At 35.1% G+C, this 23345-nt stretch overlaps 1 protein-coding gene across 13 annotated transcripts in view; it reads right to left on the bottom strand.

Annotated features, from left to right (window-relative positions):
* SGCE (sarcoglycan epsilon) overlaps positions 1 to 23345 on the bottom strand; it is a 72186-nt gene that overhangs the window by 10408 nt on the left and 38433 nt on the right. For 6 of the 13 annotated variants that reach the window (XM_025380354.1, XM_025380358.1, XM_025380347.1 and 3 more), the window contains 4 exons: positions 8072 to 8234; positions 5064 to 5275; positions 4107 to 4133; positions 3196 to 3384 (listed from right to left, as the gene is read on the bottom strand). In XM_025380354.1, the coding sequence (XP_025236139.1) occupies positions 3196 to 3384; positions 4107 to 4133; positions 5064 to 5275; positions 8072 to 8234 (591 nt within the window). Of the gene's footprint in view, positions 1 to 2323; positions 2399 to 3195; positions 3385 to 4106; positions 4134 to 5063; positions 5276 to 8071; positions 8235 to 23345 lie in introns of all 13 variants that reach the window. The other 7 variants (XM_025380359.1, XM_025380355.1, XM_025380348.1 and 4 more) reach the window with 2 other exon arrangements.

The following is a 23345-nucleotide window of genomic DNA, read 5'->3' as shown; positions in this document are numbered from 1 at the left end:
ATTTGTGTGTGTCTACTCAGTGCTGAAGTAAAACTTTTAAAACATGGCTGTTTTTCTGGTAAAAAGTAAAAGTTGAATTTGCATAAAGGACAGCTATGATGAACCCCATACAATAAATTCCCTATTATCTGGCATGGTTGGAAAATGAGGTTAATCACATATTCTGGCTTATAGGGAGTTACCATAGAGACTGTGCACATATGATCCATTTCTAAGAATAAAAGAAAGATAATATACACTCAACACTGAAACGACACCGAATGTAATTTAATTTTCCTCTGATGAGTCAGACGCACTTGATGATCCTGCACTGCCTCAGAATAATCATTGTGAACATCATCAATTATCTGTGTACCCTATTTATATAGAAGTGCTAGTTAATGGAGCTTTTCCATTAGCAGAAATCTGAATAATGTGAAGGTTTTCTGGACTTAAAAATACGTATGGTTTTAAGTTGTTGCAAGTTCAATATAATAGCCTATTGCATTTGCAAATAGAGAGATCTGATCAACATAATGACAGTCTTGATGGGGTTATGGAAGGACCAGAAAGATGCATTTGGTGTAAACTAGATAGAAAATTTTATTTTGCTTGTATATTAGTAGCAACATTGCAAAATTCTAACCACCGGGAATCAAAATACTTTTTAAGGAGCTATTCTTATTTTCAATATATACGGTTAGAAAGGGTTATCTTAAAATGACAACAACCTTTTTCCTCTCTTGAATTTCACTATCAATAGAGTTTTACTGATTTACAAACATATTCAAGTTCTCATACTCATTATAACTAGTTTTCTACTCTAAAATTCTACAGTATTGTTACATTATCAATAGAAGCATTTCTCAAACTGTGATCTTTGAAGATTTACTTATTCTGACCTTTTCCTATGGATTCACAAAGTATATCAACACACCAAGGGACTGAAGACTGTTGTAGCTTAAAAAATGAAATAAAACCTTTACATTACAGTACTCAATAACCAGGTATATGCTTGGATAATGCTGCCTTGTACTTATTAATTAACCCTTCTTAAAAGGGCATGCATTTCATCTTCACATTCATACTAAGTATACTGAATTTATCATTCATAAACAATTTGGTTAGCTACAGGATTTCATGTTTCATGTTAGAATTTTGCAATGTTGCTACTGCTTTTTTCCAAGTGTATTTGACCATTCCATTTTTGAAGGATATCTGTCAACATTTCACTGGCATGCAACAATATGGGTGACACAGCGCGAGACTCCGTCTCAAAAAAAAAAAAAAAAAAAAAAAAAAAAAAAAAAAAAAAAAAAAAAGAATAAGTACAAATTCTTTTCATTTTGAAAATGAAAGACAAAACCATTTCATAATTTTCATCTAAAAACGGGATAAGAGGTGGTTAAATTCTGAATTATTACAATATTCTTGAAATTTTACCAATTTTTCTCATCAGTATCTAATCCTGGTAAACTGGATTTTATGATGACCCATAATAGGTGGGCTACTGACCACCAGAGAGCACAGAAACCCATCTGTTCCATTCAGTACAACTAAATTTTGTAGACCTTAATATTTCTATCCCTGATGTATTAATGTTTCCAAAATTTAAAATTGTAAACATATGCAATTTCACCCATTTCTTAAATTACCCACTACCCATTACTTACTCTCTCTCACACACATGCACATAAACAGGCACCTTAGTCTGTATGACCCTAAGTGATGTTAGAGAACTTTAGAAAAATATTCATAATACTTTTGGGTTTCTAAAGTATTCTGGATAAACTTATCTAGTCTGTCTATACTACTCATATTAATTGTTATTTAATCTTCAAATTACCACATGCATTCTACCTGGTTACAAAATAAGCACTCAATGCGAAAAATGTACCCAGTAGAGTTCCCAGGTAAATGTGTTCACTTTAATATTATATCCTAAGGGGTTTGTATGTGTCTGTGTGTGTGTGAGAGAGAAAGAGAGAGACAGAGAGAGTAAGAGAGATTTTTCTGTATAGCCATTCCATCTATAAAAGTAAAGTGAAAAAGAGGAGGACCTCAAAAGCCAACTTTGTGACTTCTAGTGCTTGGGGCAATTGAATTTAACTCATTTTAACATATGGTTAAAACGAAAAAAAGGCCAGGCACGGTGGCTCACACCTGTAATCCCAGTACTTTGGAGGCCAAGGTAGGTGGATCACCTGGGTCAGGATTTCAAGACCAGCCTGGCCAACATGGTGAAACCCTGTCTCTACTAAAAATACAAAAACTAGCTGGGCATGGTGGCAGGTGCCTATAATTCCAGCTACTTGGGAGACTGAGGCAGGAGAATCACTTGAACCTGGGAGGCAGAAGTTGCAGTGAGCTGATATCATGCCATTGCACTCCAGCCTGGGCAACAGGAGCAAAACTCCATCTTAAAAAAAAAAAAAAAAAAAAAAAAGGAAAAAGAAAAAAAAGAGACATGTTCTTATAAATAACAGTTTTACCCACCATTCCCTTACATAAAAATGTGGCCACTAGGCTACATTGTATCAGCAATATAGAATGCAGCATAATGCTGCATTACAGCATTATATAGCATGGTCTCCCAAATGCAGCTGCACAATTTCCTCACCCCTCACTCTTACCTACTGCTTACAAAGTCCTTCCAGGGTTTCTAACCCTGATCCCTAGAGCACTAGACAAGGTTTGCACTAATAAAATAGGTGTTTATAGCCCAAATTGGAACTGCTTGCTCTGACATACAAGCAGATCATAAAAAACAACCCAAACACCCTTAATTCTGAGGCAAAAATTTAGATTACAAAGGTCTATGGTAATAACATTTTAATAGGTTTAAACCAAATAATTCTAACATCTCTAAAAATAATCAATTTGAAATGCTTAGGATATGGTTCTTTTTTTATAATTAACTCATCTTTGAGCAAACATGTAATGTTGAGTTTAGTATCAGTGTCAATTTCTTAAATATTAAGGTATATGTAGTCTTGTTTGGATTAGTGGGGGGAAAAAAAGCACATTTCCTAAAAGTAACTGTATTGTATATGTCAGGACAGTAGGGGTGGGATTTACACAATTAATGTCCTTTTGGTATTTTCTCTTCCAGTTATAAACAAACAAACAACACAACAACAGAAAGCTCTGTTCTTTACAGACATTAGTAAAAATATACATGTATATTAATAACTATGGCTCTAAGTGGACACTTACTGCTGCGTTTGCATCAATGGCATGTTTGTGCTATCATAGTTGTCTGTGTGTAAAGGAGGTATGATTTCCCCAGTCACAGGGTGGAACACAGGAAGCGTTGACAGGGGCCATGCTATCTCTCTATTCTTGGACATGTCTCGAAGCTCCTTGGTAGATTTCTGAATAGCACTGTGATGAACCAGTTGGATGCTAGGTCAAAAAGAAATAAAACAACATATATTTAAAATCATATATTAACCTGACGGGTCATCAATTTGAAAAAGTTATGAAGTATTTTTATCTTTAAAAATAACAAGACATTATTGCACTTTGGACATTCAATAAACTATTTCAGAAAGTCATACATCTCATACTTTTAATGTAACAAAACTAAAAATTATAAACTGATTTTAAAATACATGTTTTATTAAACTAAGCTATGAAGCATTGTATTAATATTACTGTCCTAAGTAACAAACTAGTTTTCTATTTATTTTCTATGATTAAGATAAAACTTCCATAGCTTTTATATTTTTGCTTCTGGTGGGGCATTTATAAATACTCACAGAAGTTTCATTTTATGGTAGGTTATTACTGTAGATTCTGGAAAACTTGTATGAAAGGTCTTTTCATCTGTTCTCTGGTTTATAGAAATGCAGATTGGAAACCACATAGTATAAATGGTAAGTTAATATTCTGAATCTGAAATATTTTAGGTTTAATTTTTATCTGTGTAATCTTATTAAACCCTTTCTAGTTTTAGTTTCTACCCCTCCTAAATATCTCTATTTAGAAAGCAGCTTTCACATTTATGAAATAAACTATGAAAGATGACAAATGAAAAAAAGCTTGACACACATGTATGGAGCATGATGGGCAACTGAGAGGTGGGAAAAAATGATGAAGAAAATAACAGGAAAGAAGACACTTACTCTGGTGTTTGCATGTTTCTCTTTTCCCTAGAAACAAAACAAAATTTATGAATTAAATAATAGCATTGATATTTGGAACATTAAGACTATATGCTCACGGGATCTTGCATGATGTGGAAATGCTGACATTGTTACTATTAAATGCAACCAGGCAGCATTTGCCACCAGGTTTATGACATTACTTGGATGAGTACACATACAGCGATGGAATACTGATGAGAAACACATAGAAAAATGAAAAAAAATGGAGATTAAGAATCAAGGCCTTGATTGAAATAAACTCTATGACATAATGAAATCAAGCTACATGTAAAAATGAAAGAATTTGTTACTTGCTGCTTTATTAAATTTTTATCCTTTCCTTTGTCGCCCTGACTTCCAGATAATCTTGGGAGATTACCTTAATTGACATAGATGTCCTGAAAGTACTAACTATTCATGAAGTGAAGAGTTGTTACTCAAATTATACCTTATTTTCATTAATTTACTCCTTCGTTGGGTTTTAAAAAGATATTTTATACATTTAGATTGTGTTACCCTGTTTGACAGCAGAATGATTTCAAGAGTTTTGACCATCACTTCTGGTCAAACTAACACGATTAATTTTTTTAAGTGCAATTACTATGTCAGTAGATTCTGCAGTCTCTGCTCATTACAAGATGGCTTGTATAACCAAAATATCTAGCCTCAATTATTTTTGGGACTGTTTTGCCAGTGTGAATTTACATCTAGCCTTAATAATTTTTGAATAAAGTTATTATATCCCCTAACTTGATTTACTAGACTCAAAACTATTTTAATTCATTTTAAAGGAATAAAGTATTGCAGTTTGGACACAATTTCAATTCATTTACAAAGTGTTTTATGAACTAAAATGAAATTTCACTTTTAATGGAAACTTCTATGTTGTTATCTTAGCAGGATCTCTAATTTTCTTATTAGTTTTAAAGTACTCACACGCCTTCCCGTCGGCAGCACATGATATAAGCAAGTATTAGAAAAAGGACCAGTGCTACTGCCGAGGGCACAGCCAGTGTAATTAGGAAATCCGTGTAATAGTCTCTGCTTTTCAAAGAATCAGAAGGGGGTTTGTATTCCCCACCATCAGGTAAAATCCCCTCTCCACGAATCACTTCCTGATAGGTGGACACTTGCTTTGTTTTATCAACCTGATACAAAAGAAGACAATTACACAACAAATTAATCATTGCAAACATTATGAGATTTTAAGATCTGGATACACTAAAACATTCTTTGACAAATTGTCTAAAAAGCCATCTTTTCCAATTACTTTATCACCGTGAATTTGCAAGTATTTATTGGAGGCAGGGAATGTAATGAATGAAAGTAATAAAGGCTTTACTTTGGTCTACTTTCTATGTTCTTCCTAAAACACATATACATATACATTTACATGTGTACATATTTAACATGTGTGTACCTATGCGTGTAGTTGTTCGTTTTCAGTTTCCTTCCTCTAAAGCAGCAGTCCTTTACACTACCATGTAAATGTCTTATTTCCTAGTGGCAAAGCTCAAGTGCAGATTTTACCAAACCTAAAACTGGCTGAAAACCAGGTATGCACGTATTTGTTCTAAGGTTAGCGACAGAGAAAAGTGTGAGGGGGAGGGGGTGGAAAGAGGGACAATTTCCAAACGTGTTGTCCTTGATCTTTCTGCCTTCCAGCTGACAGAAGTAACTTTTATGGAAGATAGTCTAGGGAATATGGAACCTATTCCAGTCTTACTTAATTCTATCCCAGTATCAAAAAAAAACTACAACAGTTGCACTATGTTAATTTACCTCCACATTAACTGTGCTGCTTTCACTGAGTTGCATTTAATTATGCTAAGGTTTTTATTGAAGGACACTAAAAATGTAGCCATGTGAAATTTGCTACTACATTTGCTACTAAAATAAAATGCTGGGGAGAATTAGTTGTAGTATTATTCAGTATCTTCTCCCAAAATGTAAATAACGAGTTGATGGGTGCTGAGGAGTTAATGGGTGCAGCACACCAACATGGCACATGTATACGTATGTAACAAACCTGCACGTTGTGCACATGTACCCTAGAACTTAAAGTATAATTTTAAAAAAATGGCCGGGCGCGGTGGCTCACGCCTGTAATCCCAGCACTTTGGGAGGCCGAGGCGGGCGGATCACAAGGTCAGGAGATCGAGACCACGGTGAAACCTCGTCTCTACTAAAAATACAAAAAATTAGCCGGGTGCGGTTGTGGGCGCCTGTAGTCCCAGCTACTCGGGAGGCTGAGGCAGGAGAATGGCGGGAACCCGGGAGGCGGAGCTTGCAGTGAGCTGAGATCCGGCCACTGCACTCCAGCCTGGGCGACAGAGCGAGACTCCGTCTCAAAAAAAAAAAAAAAAGGAAAAATTTTGTTAATAATATAGTGTTAGTGAAAACTTGTTTTCTGCCAAGGAATTGATGTGCCTCCTTTTTAGAATGAGAACTAAATATGAATTTCATTTTTTTTGTCCTACACATTAGGCAGCTTGTCCAACACAGCCTTATGCTTGTTTTTGGGGGGTGAAATTTAGGTCCTGATTTTCCACTTCTTTTATATTTTATTTATTATTTTTATTGTATGACTCTTGTTTAACCTTCTGAAATCTTTTGTGGCAAGATGTGGCATAAAAATAAATACACGTAAAATAAAAAATAAAAATTCCCAACCTTTCCACTTATAAAGCCTTAACAGATAAACAAAAATCTTCAAGGTATATATCATTTTTTAACTTTTAGAGATTGGGTAATAGTCTTAAACTCATTTTCCAGAACAACCACAAGTAACATGGCATTGTTAGGGTCTGCTGTCCACCGATGATGCTGGGAGAGGAATCTAAGTTATGGTTGCAGCTGCTCAGTCTCCTGTACCCCTGTATCATTAGCACCATGATTGAAATATTGAGCATATTTGCCTATAACAATAATTTTACTTGATTTAGGAAGGCAAAGAAGGCCATTTTTCTAAAGACCATGAGACAAGAAGCATGAGAAGAAGAGTTCAAGGCAAAAGGCCACAAGGAGTGCTAAGTGTTGCAGTGTGAGTAATATGTTCTCCAGGATGCAGCTGGCTCTCTAAGACATGAAGTGATAGTTGTGTTTATGTGTCAGTAACTTTGTTAAAATGTCAGCTTTAAACTTAGATCTAATTCACTCACCACCAATCATAAAGAGTTGAAAGAAGTTAAATCTAAAAGGACACTAAAGAATTAAAACATCAGTTGGATACATTAATATGAAAAGTAAAAAGAAAAAACAAAGAATTAAAACAACCCTCCTACCTTTCAGACAACAGGATCAAAATATTATATACAGACATAATATAAAATATACAAACATATATAAAATATTACACATCTTACATATATTTGAAACCTTACATTTTCCTAAATCTGTTAACATGCAAATTCAAATGTGATTTGGAAAGAAATATTATGTTTATGAATTATGGGTAAGATTCTAACTTCACTCGACATTGTCTCTTGTTTCTTGGACTTTCCCTATAATTTGAGTTTTCAGAACATTAAATCATAGCACAATATTGCTTTATTTTCAGATTTATTATTGTACTCCATCCTCTCCTTCCAAAGTGGGTTAGTGGCAGAATATTTAAGAAGAATCATTCTGCACATATCATACTAACTCCATTATCTGTGCTCATTAGCAGCTATATGGATGTCCAGGGGGTTCATTTGGACCACCTGCCAAGCTAATCCAGCCCCAGCAACTAATCAAGGACAGAATAAATACAAAAGTGGATATATTCTTTCCTAAATGGATGCACTGTCAATGAGCTTTCCAGATCCTTAATCTGAAGGGAAGTCAACTGCAGTTCAAGTAAACCCAGGATTTATTCCTAAAAGCAATTCAGGTTTTAGTCAAATGTTAACTCCAGTCACATCATTTTTAATTAAACTTGCAAAAACAAAATAAAAACTTACCAATGAAATTTTGCACCAGTCAATGTAAAATTGAGTACGAAATTTTTTATCACATGTTATTACAGGCTCCATTTCTTGACTACATCGCAATTGATTCTGTGGATTTTCAACTTCTCGTAAACAAGAAGAAAACGGGACATCTGCACCAACCATGACATAAACGCTGTAAAAATGTGAAACTCTCAGGTTATCCTTTAAGAAAATTGAAAACACTAAAAAACAATCTACCTTGAAAGCAGGATTTAGCCTTTTGAATTGAGAGATTAACTAGACTCATCCCTGAGGTAGGGGCCTAGGCTTTAAAAACAATGATTCATGTAGGGTCTTCCTTTCATTCATTCCTTTATTCAGCCAATATTTACTGAGCACTTTGGTATACCAGATACTCTCTCCATTCTATGTTAATTTCTAAAAGCTTTATTTCATCCTATTTATTTTCATTCAGTATAAACATGCGTCATATTCTGATTACTATATTTAGTAATTACTATATTTAGTAGACTACTTACATTAAAAAATTATCCTTAAGGTAAATTAGTTAGAAAATAACCCCACTACTACAATAATAAATAACTAAGTAGTACATTTCACTTAATTTTCTTATAATAAAACTCTTAAATTAGATCCCTGGAAGTATGGAGCTTTGGGTAGACATCGCTATTTTACCTACCAGTTCAGTCAGTTTTTCTACTACACAAACCCCTATATGCTTGGTCTCTCATCAGAAGGCCTTGCAATCTTTTATCTAAGACATTAATATAGGAGTAAAATTATTGTTTGGTAAACACAAAGAGGCAAACAAAATCTATTTTGTTAGTGTAGGGGAGTTATGGGGAAAGACCTCTACTTAATTGACTGAAAAGATTTCACAACAGAAAATAGTGACAACAATATTTAAATAATCTTGGAGCAGCTTGAGAAGATAGGAATCTCATTGGCCTTTCAAAAGAAAAAAGAAAACTAGGAAAATACTCCAAGTAAATACCATTCCTTTTCATAATGACAATGCTAAGAAAAAGATGACAATGTAAAATGAAATAAAACCATCAAAATTCCAGCTACCTTCTTTGCAGAAGTTGACTAGCTGATCCTAAAATTCCTAAGGAATTTCATAGCACCCAGAATAGCCATACACACACACACACATTTTGATAAGGAAAAACAAATTTGTAAAACTCACAATTCCCAATTTGAAAACTTACTCAGAGCTACAGTAGGCAAGTCATCTGGTATGGGCATAGGGACAGACATACAGATCAATGGAATAGAACTAAGAATCCAGAAATAAACTCTCATATTTAATAAACTGATTATTATCACAGGTACCAAGACAATTCAAAAAGGAAAGAATAATTATAATTGTTATAACTAATGGTGCTGGAAAAACTGGATATCCACATATCCTGTCCTACCTAAAAAGGCAGATGAGAAGCATATGTGAAATTCATGGTCCTGAGGCATAGGCTCACTAAAAGATTGAGAACGAATCATAGGATTACAGAATTCTTCCCCTCCCACAACACCTGACCACCATATTACTAAAGGTCTACTTATAGTCAAATTCCTTTTACTCCATACATTAGTCTGGCTATCAAGAAAAAAATTATAAAACATACTATACAGCAAAAAAAAAAAAAAAACAGTTTGAAAAGACTGAACAAGCATCAAACCAGACAGAGATGGCAGAGATGTTGAAATTATCAGACCAGAAATTTAAAACAACCATGACTAATATGCAGAGGGCTCTAATGAATAAAGTGAAACTGCTTTGCAAGAAATGTTAAAATAACTTCTGTTGAGAGATGGAAAAAGATATAGGTCAGAAACTGAGACCTACATAAAGAAAAGTAGAGCATCAGAGAAGGAATAAGTGAAGATAAAACCTTTTATTTTTCTTAATTGATCTAACAGATGACTTGTTTAAAATAATATCTACAATTTATTCACCCGTGTATCCATAAATGTGTATATCTATATGTTTATATACACATATATAAGCAAAATAAATGACAGCAATGATACAAGAGAGATGAGGGAGAGACAGGGATTATTTTGTTATCATAAGATACCTGCAATACCTAGGAAGTATTATAGTGTTATTTGAAAGTGAACTTGGATTGGTTTTATATGTATATTGCAAACGCTAAGACAATCACTGAAAGAAAGTTTAAAAAATACAACTGATAGGTTAAAAGAGGAGAGAAAGCAATCATAAAAATTGCTCAATGAAAACTATAAAAAGTGGGAAAAGAGTGAAAGACAAAAATAGAAACAAAAAACAAAGGCAACAAACAGAAAGCATTAAAAAATATGGTTATTTTATTTTATTTTATTTTGTTATTTTATTTTTGAGGCAGAGTCTCGCCCTGTCACCCAGGCTGGAGTGCAGATCTCGGCTCACTGCAACTTCCGCCTCCTGGGTTCAAGCGATTCTCCTGCCTCAGCCTCCCAAGTAGCTGGGACTACAGGTGCCCACCACCACACCCAGCTAATTTTTGTATTTTCGGTAGAGATGGGTTTTTACCATGTTGGCTAGGCTGGTCTCGAACTCCTGACCTCAGGTGATCTGCCTGCCTCTGCCTCCCAAAGTGCTGGAATTACAGGCATGAGCTACCATGGCTTGCCTCAATAATCACTTTAATCATCCATGGTCTAAATCTAAATACCCCAATGAAAAGACAGAGACTGTCAGAGTGGATTGAAAAACAAGATCCAACTATACTCTGTTTACAAAAAATACCTACTTTAAATATGAAGACACATATACATTAAAAGTAAATGGGTGGAGAAAGATATACTATGCTAACAATAACTCTAAAAAGCAGGAGGAGCTATATTAATTTCAGACAGAGCCAACCTCATAGCAAGGAAACGTATCAGAGACAAAGAAAGGCATTACATAATGATAAAGAGGTCAATTCTTTAAGAACATAAATCACTCCTTAATGTGTATGTGCCTAATAACAGTGCATCAAAATACATGAGGCAAGAGCTGATAGAAGTGCAAAGAGAAACAGATGAATCTACTATTATAGTTGGACATTTCAACATCTGTCTATCAGAAATGGACACAACCAGCAGGCAGAAAATTGGTAAAGACATAGTGAAACTCAGTATCATCATTAATCGACAGGTTTTAATAGACACTTAGAGACTACTTCATCCAAAAATAGCAGAATACACATTCTTCTTAAGTTCACATGAAACATTTAACAACATTCCAGACCATAAAAAATTAACAAATTTAAAAGAATGGAAATCATATACTGTCTGCTCTCAGACCACAGTAGAATTAAACTGGAACTCAATATCAAAAGATAACTGAAAAACCCCAAACTACTAGGAGACTAAGCAACATCCTTCAAAAATAGCACATGGATTAAAGGAGAAATCTTGGATGAACCCTGAAAATATTCTGAATTAAATGAAAATGAAACCATAACTTATCAAAATGTTTACAATTCAGCAAAAGCAATACTTAGAAGGAAATTCATAGCATTGAATGCATACATTAGAAAAGAAGAAAGATCTAAAATCAATAATTGAAACTTCCCCCTCAGGAAACTAGAAAAAGAAGAACAAGTCAAATCCAAAGTAAGCAGAAGAAAAAAATAATAATAAAAATCAGATAATCTGCACAGGGCCTATATGTAGTAAAGAAATTGAATCAATAATTAATATTCTAAAAAAGAAAGCATCAGGTACAGATGGGTTCATTGTTGAATTCTACCAGACATTTAAAGGAGAAATTATGCCAACACTCTACAATATTTCTCAGAAGACAAAAGCCAAAAGAATACTTCCTATCTCATTCTGTGAAACCAAAATTACCTTAATACCAAAACCAGAAAACAACATTACATGAAAAGAAACTACACACCATACCAGCATCTCTCATAAACACAGGTGCAAAAATCCTCAACAAAATATTAGCAAATCAGATTCAACAATGTATAAAAGGAATTATACACAATGATCAATTGGGACTTTCCCCAGTTATGCAAGGCTAGTTCAACATCCAAAAATCAGTTAATATCACATCAACAGGCTAAAGAAGAAAAATCACATGACATCATCAGCAGATGCAGGAAATGCATTTGACAAAATCCAATGGCAATTTGTGGAAAAAAAAAATTCTTAGTAAATTAGGAATAGAGAAGGATTTCCTCAATTTGACACCTACAGCTAACATTACTCTAAATGATGAGAAACTTGAAGTTTTCCCACTAGCATCAGGAAAAAGTTAAGAATGTTGCCTCTCATCACTGTTTTTTAACATCATACTGGAAGTCCTAACTAATGTAATAAAAGACAAAAAGATAATAAAAAGTATACAGATTTGAAAAGATCAAATACTATCTTTGCAGATGATATGATTCAAAAGAATTGATTAAAAACTCCTAAAACTAGTAAGTGATTACAGCAAGGTTGCAGGAATCAGTAATAACCTTCCAAAACAGAAAGCATCAAAATACATGAGGCAAGAGCTGATACAGCTGATAGTAAGATTAATATGCTAAAGTCAATCACTTTCCTAGAACAGGTAGAACTTGAAATTAAAAACACAGGCTGAGTGTGGTGGCTAACACCTGTAATCCCAGCACTTTTGGAGGCCGAGGCAGGTGGATAACCTGAGGTCAGAAGTTTGAGACCAGCCTGGTCAACGTGGCAAAACCATCTCTACTAAAAATACAAAAATTAGCTAGGCGTGGTCACGCCTGTAGTCCCAGCTTCTCAGGAGGTTGAGCCAGGGGTTGAATCCGGCAGGCAGAGGTTACAGTGAGCCAAGATTGTGCCACTGCACTCCAGCCTAGGTGCAGAGTACCCTCCAAAATAAAATACTTATATATAAATATAAGTCTAATAAAATAGGTACAAGATCTGTATGAGGAAAATTACAAAACTGATTAAAGAAATCAAAGAAGAACTAAATAAATGGAGAGATATTCCATGTTTATGGATAGGAAGACTAAATATTGTCCTTATGTCAGTTCTTTCCAAATTAATTATAGATTCAATGTAATCTCAATCATAATCTCAGCAAGTTATTTTGCAGATATTAACAAACTTATTCTAAAGTTTATATGGAGAAACAGAAGACCCAGAATAGCCAAAACAATATTGAAGGAGAAGAACAAATTTTGAGGACACTACCCAACATCAAGATTTACTATAAAGCTACAGCAATCAAGACAGTGCAGTACTGGGAAACAACTGACAAAACAGATCAATGGAACAGAATACACATTTAGAAATAGACTCACATAAATCTATTCAAGTAATCTGTGGTAAAGGAGCAAAGGCAATACAATGGAGGAAAGACAGTCTTTCGAATAAATGGTGTTGAAAAAGCTAGACTTATACATGTAAAAAATGAATCTAGACGCATATGCCCTTCACAAAAATTAACTCAAAATGCATCACAGATCTACATGCAAACTGCAAAACTATGAAACTCCTAGAAGATAATAGAGGAGAAAATCGAGATGACCTTGGATTTGATGATGACTTTTTAGTTACAACACCAAAGGCACAATCCATGAAAGAAAGAACTGACGAGATGGACTTAATTAAAATTAAAAATTTCTCTTCTGCAAAAGACTCCCAGTAATACAAGAAGCCACAGACTAGAAGGAAATATTTGCAAAATGCATATCTGATAAAGGACTGTTATTCAAAAAACACTTAAAACATAAAACAACAAACAATCCAATTAAAAATGGGCCAGAGGCCTGATGCAGTGGCTCAAGCCTGTAATCTCCGCACTTTTGGAGGCCAAGGTGGGCAGATCACTTGAGGCCAGGTGTTTGAGATCAGCCTCACCAACATGGCGAAACCCCATCTCTACTGAAGATACAAAAATTATCTGTGTTTGGTGGCATGCTCCTATATTCCCAGCTACTTGACTTGGGAAGCTGAGGCATGAGAATCTCTTGAACCCAGGAGGCAGAGGCTTCAGTGAGCCAAGATCACAACCCTGCACTCCAGCCTGGGCGATACAGTACGACTCTGTCTTAACAACAACAACAACAAAAAGCCAGAGACCTTAACAGACGCCTCACCATAGAAGATATACTCGTGGTAAATATGCACATGAAAAGATGCTCCACTTCACATATCATCACAGAAAGACAAATGAAAACAGTGAGATATGCAACACACAGATTGGCCAAAATCCAGAACAGTGGCAATATCAAATGCTGGCAAGGATGTGAAGCAACCAGCAACTTTTATTCATTGCTGGTGGGAATGCAAGATGGTGTAGCCAATTTGGAAGACAGCTTGGCAGTTTCTTACAAAATAACATACTTTTACCATATGATCCAGCTATCACTCTCCCTATATTTACCCAAAGGAGTTAAAAACTTACTTCCACACAGAAGCCTGCACATGGATGTCTATAGCAGCTTTGTTCATGACTGCCAAAATGTGGGGACAACCAAGATGTCCTCCAGTAGGTGAATGATAATTAAACTGTGGTACATCCAGAAAATGGAATATTATTCAGTGCTAAAAAGGAATAAGCTATCTAGTCATGAAATGGTATGGAAGAAACTTAAAAGCATATTACTAAGTGAAATAAGCCAATATGGAAAGGCTACAGACTATATGATTCCAATTATATGACATTCTGGAAGAAAAACCACTATAAAGACAGTAAAAACATCAATGATTGCCAGAAGTTGGGGGGAAGGAGGGATGAACAGGTGGAACATAGATGACTTTTAGAGCAGTGAAACTACTCTGTATGATACTATAATGGTGGAAACATGTCATTATACATTTGTCCAAACCCACAGAATGTAAACCACTAAGAGTGACACCTAATGTAAGGTAGGGACTTTGGGTGATAGTGATTTGTCAATGTAGGTTCATCATTTGTAACAAATGTACCACTCTGGTGAGGGATGTTGATAATGGGGGAGGCGATGCAAAAGTAATATCTGCACCTTACGCTTAATTTTTCTATAAACCTAAAAATTCTCTAAAAAATAGTATACACACAAAAAATTCAAAGACTTTAAGAGCTAAAACTATTACACTCTGAGAGGAAAACAGGCATAAATATGACCTTGGATTAGGCAATGATTTTTTAAAATATGACACCAAAAGCTCCAGCAGTAACAGAAAAAAAAATAGATAAATTGAACTCTATCAAAATAAAAAAAGTTCTGTGCTTCAAAGAACACCATTAAGAAAAGTGAAGACAATCCATGAAATAGGAGAAAATATCTGCAAATCATATATTTAATAAAGGACTTGTATATAGAACATATAAAAGACTCTTACAACTTGATCAAAAGATGAATAATTCAATTAAAAATGGCAAAGGATATGAATAGACCTGTTTCCAAAAATGATATCTAGATATCTAATACACATATGAAGAGATGCTCAGCATCACTGGCCATCAGCAAAATAGAAATCAAAACCACAATGAGATACCACTTCATTTTCACTAGGATGGTTATAATCAAAAAGACAGATAATAGCTAGTGCTGGTGAAGATGTGGAACAGTTGGAACTCTCCTATTTTGCTGGTGGAAATGTAAAATACATCTGCTTTGGAAAACAGTCTGGCAATTCTTCCAAATGTTAAATATAGAGTTACCATATGACCCAGCAACTCGATTCCTAGGGATATACTTAAGAAAAGTGAAAATATATGTCTACACAAAGACTTGTACATGAATGTTCACAATGACATCGTTCATAATAGTCAACAAGTGAAAACAACCCAAATGCTCATCAGCTTATAAATGGATAAACAAAAGGTGGCATATCCATAAAACAGAATATAACTCCATGATTAAAAATGAAATACTAATTTATTCTACAACATAGATGAAACTTGAAAATGTTATACAAAGTGAAAGAAGCCAGTCACAGAAGACCATGCATTATATAATTCCATTTATACAAAATGTCCAGAATAGGCACTTTATAGAGACAGCAAGTACCATAGTGGCTGCCTAGGGGTGGGGGTGGTGGTGACTGCTAATGGGTACAAGGGTGGGTGTGTGGTGTTGGGATAATAAAAACTTTCTAAAATTGATTATAATAATGATTGCATGACTTTGTGAATTTACTAAAAATCATGATTTAAAATTGTACATTTTGGATAGGTGCATTGTATGATATGAGAATTATATCTCAATAAAGCTGTTATTTTTAAAAAATGAAATAAAAGTACAGCACAAAAGTTCAAAGCTATGTAAATGTAAATATGAAGTCATGACCAAGCCTGAGATGACAACTGTGTTCAAGAGTATGTTCACACAAATTCATTTGCTCTTCACATCAAATTTGTATTAGGATTTAAGACTAATTTGAAAGATTATTTTTTAAAAAACCTATTGTACCTTTGGGAAACAAATAGTAAATAATTGACTAAAAGATCAAATTAAAAATTCAGAACAAAAGTAGATATGAGAAACTATTGGTATTTAGATGATCAGTGGATATAAACATATTCAATTTAAAACAAGTTATTACTTTTAAGCCTTGCATACATTCAGTTTCTATCCTCTTAATAACTACCAAGCCAACACCGTATTTTTCCTTGGTAATTGTGAAATATATTTGTAAGGACAGAGATAAAATGAATGTTTCTTACAACTGTTAATGGCCCTCTTGCTTAGACAAGACATTGATTTGTATTTGCAATTAGTAAGTTTTTGTTTTTTTTTTTTTTTTTGAGACAGAGTCTCGCTCTGTCGCCCAGGCTGGAGTGCAGTGGCCGGATCTCAGATCACTGCAAGCTCCGCCTCCCGGGTTCCCGCCATTCTCCTGCCTCAGCCTCGGAGTAGCTGGGATTACAGGCGCCCGCCACCGCGCCCGGCTAGTTTTTTGTATTTTTTAGTAGAGACGGGGTTTCACCGGGTTAGCCTGGATGGTCTCAATCGCCTGACCTTGTGATCCGCCCGCCTCGGCCTCCCAAAGTGCTGGGATTACAGGCTTGAGCCACCGCGCCGGGCCGTAAGATTTTTAATTAATTCCTTTCAAGGTAACATGAATGGGCATAAGAGATTTTCATGCTTTGAAATGTTTCTTTCCTTAAATTATAAAAGCAATATAAAAACATTACAGAAAATCTGAGGTATAAAAGCAAATCTCATTTATATTGCCAAGAGAACTATTTTCATTTTCCAATGTACCTTGCAGAATATTTTTCAAATGCATATATTTTAATCTAATTGCAATAATCTCTAAAATATAATTGTGTGTCCTGCTTTTTCACTTACTACATCTAAGCATATTCCACATTGTAGTCTTTGTAATTATAGTTTTATGGCAATATAATTTTTTAAGTACATATGATTTATTTTGCAATTATTTCAGAGTTGGACAACTAAGTTGCTTCCAATTTTTTGAAGTTATAAATAATATTACAAAGACTATCACTGCATATTCTTTAATGTGACTATCCTAAAAGAGAGGTCTAGAAGTGGAAACATTTTTATGACAGTTGACACATATTGCCAAATTACTTTCATCTCTACTTGGATGATCCATAAGCTTTTCAACTTAATATGTTCCAAACTGAGCTCATCATTACTCCACCCCACCTCCACCTGTTCCTCCTTCTATCTTCTCTCTCGGTGATTGACATCCCCAAATGCTCAAGTCATGAACTCAAGCACCATCTCTTTGACTCCTCTCCTTCTCTCCACATATTTAATCCATCATCAGTCTCTGACATTTACCCTGAAATAACTCTCATACACACCTGTCCACTTTGTTTTGTCCCACTGCTAGAACTGTAGTTCTAGTCACCATCACCTTCCAAAGGGAGTGAAGGAACAGCCCCTTAATGGTGCTCCTTGAACCTAGTCTTTGCCACTGTCCTCAAGTAGCCTATTGGCTAAATGAATGCATGAATGAAAAGCATTATACCAGTTTAAAAACAAACGGAACACAAATGTCATGCTCAAAAGCAGTAGATATTGGATTTGTCTCATTAAGTTTTTCTAAAAAGTATATTTATGGCTTCTTTTATAGAAGCACTAAGTTTGAACATGCTAGCTTTTTAAAATATGTAATTTTGTCCGAGTCCATGTGTAAAAATAATAACTATGCTACACATGCTAAAATTATGTTTTTTGTAATCTGTTGTTTTCCTTTCACCTAGTTTTTGATATGTCAAAATTTTAAATTTGTATGAAGTAAAATGAGAATGATCTTTACCTTTATGACCCTACCACATGTTTTCAAAATTTCAAATGTGTATAAACAGATGAGACAGGAGGCTGTTATCAAGTATAAGACTCTCAATGAATGCTAACAAAACCTGGTACTTCAAAATATTAGAGACTGGAGTACACTAGATAGAGTTGTTTCTTGTGAAGAATTTTTTCCTTTCAATTTGAACAATTCAATTTCTCTTCTTTGAGGTAAAATGCATTTATTGAGGCCTTTAGATTTATAATGTGAAGAAACAAGTAATGGTAAATAATTTAAGTCAAAACTCCACCTTTTACAGCAATAACCAAATAAATGGATCCAATGATTGTATTTTTTCCTAATTGTCCAATTAATGAACATACTTTGTTATTTTATGTATATAGAAGATAAAAGACAGTTTAGAGAAGAATATGTCCATATATGTTACATGTTGCCTGGGAAATGTTGAGCTCTCAAAAGCAGCAGCACCAAACTTCCTGCCTTTTCTTCCACCCTGCTTCTTTTTAATGTACATATCTGCAATTAATCAATAAAATTAAGATGAAAAATAAAGGATGAAAGATGTATGGGATTATAGCGAAACATATATAATAAAATAAACAAGTGAAAAAGTCACCAGAAATTAGGAAAACATTGAAAACTCGACAGGACTAATAATTATCTTGCAAGCCAGAGCACTGCATTTGGCACTGAATTTTCTTGTACCCAAATTGAAATTAAAAAAAAAAAAACACAGTAAATGTCACAGTGCTCATCATTAGAGAGAGGAAAGCATGACTATTCCTTAGAGACCTAAATGTTTTATTGGCACTGAATTCTAAAAGAATTTTTTCATGTGTTCATGTTCCTCTTGTTCATGTATCCTCTGGCAGGGGAAAATGGATGCTGTTGGGTCCCCTAAAATCCCAGCACCTATATCCACACAGCATTTCCTCCATTCAGTCTTCCCTGTTCTACAAGTGTGATCTCTCTAAAACAAAAACTTTAGTATCAACCATTTTCTGCACAGGTCCTAATGCTTCAGGATGAAATCCAAATAACTTTTCCCAGAAGACAAGGTCTTACATGATCTGGTCTTTGCCCCTTCTGGATCTTTCTCCATTTCCACACAAAGTAGATTTCTGAATCCACTATGCTCTCTCCCACGTAAGGGACTTGCCCAAGCCTTTACCCTTGCATAGCGTTCCTGTTTCTCATTTTCTCAGCACGCTAATTTGTACTTGTATTTTCAACTCAGTCAGCCTTCAGATCCTCTATAAACCTTTTCCAGGTGTAGAACTGTAATGAGAGAGGAGCCCTCTCTGTGATGCCTCAATTGTGGTACTTAAAACACTGATTTTAATTATCTGATTATTTGCCTACTCCCTAGTAGACTGCAAGCCTAGATTGTGTTTTTAAAATCGCTCTACTCCAAAGACTAATAAAATATTCTCACATTTAAAAAATACTGAATAAACCTTAAACTATGAAAGAAAAAAAGATAGAATTCAGAAGAGTAGATACTAAATATATAGTTGCATTGACTTCATTTGTTTTTTGTTATAAAAATTGATACAGGTTTCCAATTTTATATTAAAGGCATTTGCAAATATTTCTATATCACCACTATTCCATAAAAGAAAGCATAGTTGAACCAAAATTATAGAAGGGACATCATTTAAGAATAAAGGGCAATTCGGCCAGGCACGGTGGCTCACGCCTGTAATCCCAGCACTCTGGGAGTCTGAGGCGGGTAGATCACGTGGTCAGGAGTTCCAGACCAGCCTGGCCAACATGATGAAACTCCATCTCTACTAAAAATATAAAAATTAGCCAGGCATGGTGGCAGGAGCCTGTAATCTCAGCTACTCAGGAGGCTGAGATAGGAGAATCACTTGAACCCAGGAGGCAGAGGTTCCAGTGAGTCGAGATCCCACCACTGCATTCTAGCCCGCATGACAAAAAAAAAAAAAGGATAAAGGGCAATTCTGTAAGTTACAATAAATAGAGACAATTTCAGAACCCTACTGAAATTGGCCCAGGATCATGACTTTCCATCAGACCAATATTGGGCAGCCATTGATTTCCATTCTTTTCCTCAACTATAACTTCTCACTGAGGCCTCTGACATACAGCAAAACGCAATCAGCGGGAGTACTTTGTGAGACGGTCTAGAGAATAAACTAGGATTCTCTGTTGCTGACTGAAACTGGATCCACATGCTTTGGTAACCAGAGGAAATAGTGGTAGGTTTGACAATCTCTTAGGAAAAGTGAGTATATTCTTTAATCCTCACACCCCATCATTCCCTTCATAGCCACCATTTACACTACATCACTCGCCTGTGGTTGGCAGCCATGACATGCCTGGAATGAAATATGAACCTGCTCTTCTTCCCCCAGCTTTATCCCAGGCTAAATACATCCATGAGGCCTTAGCCTTTAGCTCAGCATTAGGAGCAAAAGTAGCACCAAGACCATGCCCAGAGATAGCACAGTTGCCTTGGGGTTATGGGTCTGGCAAGTGAAAATGAATCTTTTCAGAGGGCTCAGCCTTCCTTTGCAGGAGCTTATTCACTTTGAAGTAAATCTTTATAATCATTTTCTGTTTGATTTAGAAGTTTGAAAGCTGTCTGTGAGTTCTGCCAGATTAAAAAAAAAATGCTCATCAAGAAGGATGAGGAGCTGAGATGCTGCAGGTTGGGCTCTTGGGGACTGACATTTAATTACACTTTAGGCAGTAGAAGGGTAGTAGATTTACTCTGAGGGTCTACTACTGAGGGCTACTCTTGGTCATCTGCTGTTTAACTGACTATACATATCAAATATGAAAAAATTTGCATGTAGTAATTGTGGCTGACATGTGTAATAGGAAATAATTTCATGGAGATCTTTTTCTTAAATCTGGGACTAAGACTTATGCCAAGTATTACACAGAATACATTTATTAGGTGCTTAATTAATACTTCTGAAGTGTATGAATATATTTTTAAACAAAAATTTTTAAAAAGGATATAATTCCTTTGCTAGCTCTGACCCTATTTCTTGATCTTTTCAGTATTTCATTTTTAAAGGATTTATAGCCCCTGATATTTTCAAAAGAAAATGCAAAGGCAGAAAGTATATTAAGTGAATTAAAAATCATAATATACACGGGTAAAAAGGAAAGAAAGTACTAGTTAAGCATTGGATTTTTTTTTTCTAAATTTAAGGCAATAGGGCTAAAAAATTGTTTCTATTATCATGATGTTATATAACAACTCAAGAAAACATGCAAAATCATTTGCAGCGACAAACTTTTCTTTTTGAATTATAACTCAAGTAGGATTTTACTTTATGAGTGTATAGGGACACTGGAGTAATAGAGTTGGCATTGTGTACAATTTATAGAAATGCTATTTTAAAAGACTCCATATGAATATTTTGTAAAGGTTAAGGCTTAACATTAAATTAAAACTCATGGAAAGCATTTCAAGTTGGGAAGGGATCTGAGACAAGAGTCCAAATAAATGCCACGGGACTGATTCTCTCAAATATCTGACAGCATGTGCCACCCTCTAGCAGGTGTTGGGGGTCAGTCAGTGATTGAATTCTCAAACAAGTACTTGTAGGACAAAAATTCTGTTCTTAATATAGAGTCACACGCTCAGGCCCAGCCCTAGGCTCAAAGAATCAGTCTCTAGGGGGAACAAAGGCCAGGAACCTATCTATATTTTTAGTAATGTTCTATTGGCAATTTTCAGGCTAGACATAGTTGGAAAGCAGTGCTTTAGGTCACAGTTTGGTTTAGGGAGTTGCTTGGTTCAATTTAGTTTAGTTCAGGCTCTAAAAGTACCTCAACAGGTGGGACCTGCACTACTAACTGGAGAAAAAGTGAGACCAGAATAAAGCACAACAATGAAAAACTCTACCAATGCCTTGTTTTTGTGCTGTTTCCTCCAACACTATTTGGTCATTGTTTTAACAATTGTGGAACACATTACCTTAAGAAAACTGTTTTAAAACCTCCTTATTTGGAGAATGCCTTCAGGGAAGATAGCCCCATTCATATCATTCTATGGTTCTGCTTTAATTACTTTATAGGAAAGAGAACCATGTTGTAACTATGAAGTAAAAATTTAAGCTCTAGAATTATGTTTTCATATAGAAAGCCAATCAGCACATAGACAAGAGATAAAGCAACCATTTTCCTCAAAGGACTTCTATGTATGCTTGACTGACTTCAAAATCCATTGCTATAAAATAGAAGATAAAATTGAATTCTGAAATTTTCAGGTTGGACTTTACAGCTCACTGCTTTTCCCCATCTGCCTTCTACCTACTCCCACAGACCGCATCCATGTGTACATAGTTCTCCTTTAAAGCTATCCTTACATTTAATTCTTACTAATCCACGTATTCTAGCTAATTCTAGATATCACCTGTATAAAAGTGTTTCCAGGATCATGGGTGAAGGAGAAGTTGAAAGGGGAATATGCTATGCAAAATGTGATTTATTCCACAGACTATACTTTTATAGGATTGAGGGAGGAGAAGCAAATCTGCCTCAACCTACATATTAAAAATTAAACATCAAAGTTTGTCTTGATAATAACTTTACCCAGGCAGGATTGTTTCTTGACCTCCACAAGGTCAGAAGTCATGCTTTCTATCTGCACTGCTTGAGAATTGACAAATACCTTTCAAATGCATTATCTCACTTAATCATTATAACAACTCTGAGGGAGAACATCCGTTCCCCACAGGAACAGATGAGGAAGTTGAGGCACAGAGGAGTTCAGGGTTTGCCCAGTGTCACCCAGCTTGTGAGTGACAAGGTCAGGCTTTAGGCCTTTGTGTCACAGGAATGGGTTTCAAATCCACCCCAGCCATCAGTCACCGACACATGGTGGAAAGAATGTTAAAGATGAAGAAATAGTTTCCTAGAATAAAGTTACAGCAGTCTGCGCATCCTTCTGCAGCTAATAACTGGGGCGTCAATTTCCTTTGAAATTCATGGCCCTAAATAATCAGCTTCTTTATGGAAGGTACAAAAGACTTAGTGCTGTAATTTATGATGCTGACCCTCATCTACAATTAGATTTCACAGACCAGGAACTTGAGATATAAAA

This window comes from Theropithecus gelada, chromosome 3, assembly GCF_003255815.1.
Source record: "Theropithecus gelada isolate Dixy chromosome 3, Tgel_1.0, whole genome shotgun sequence".
Lineage (NCBI taxonomy): Eukaryota > Metazoa > Chordata > Mammalia > Primates > Cercopithecidae > Theropithecus > Theropithecus gelada.
The sequence above is the reverse complement of the archived record's forward strand: the minus strand, read 5'-3'. Positions and strand labels throughout refer to the sequence as shown.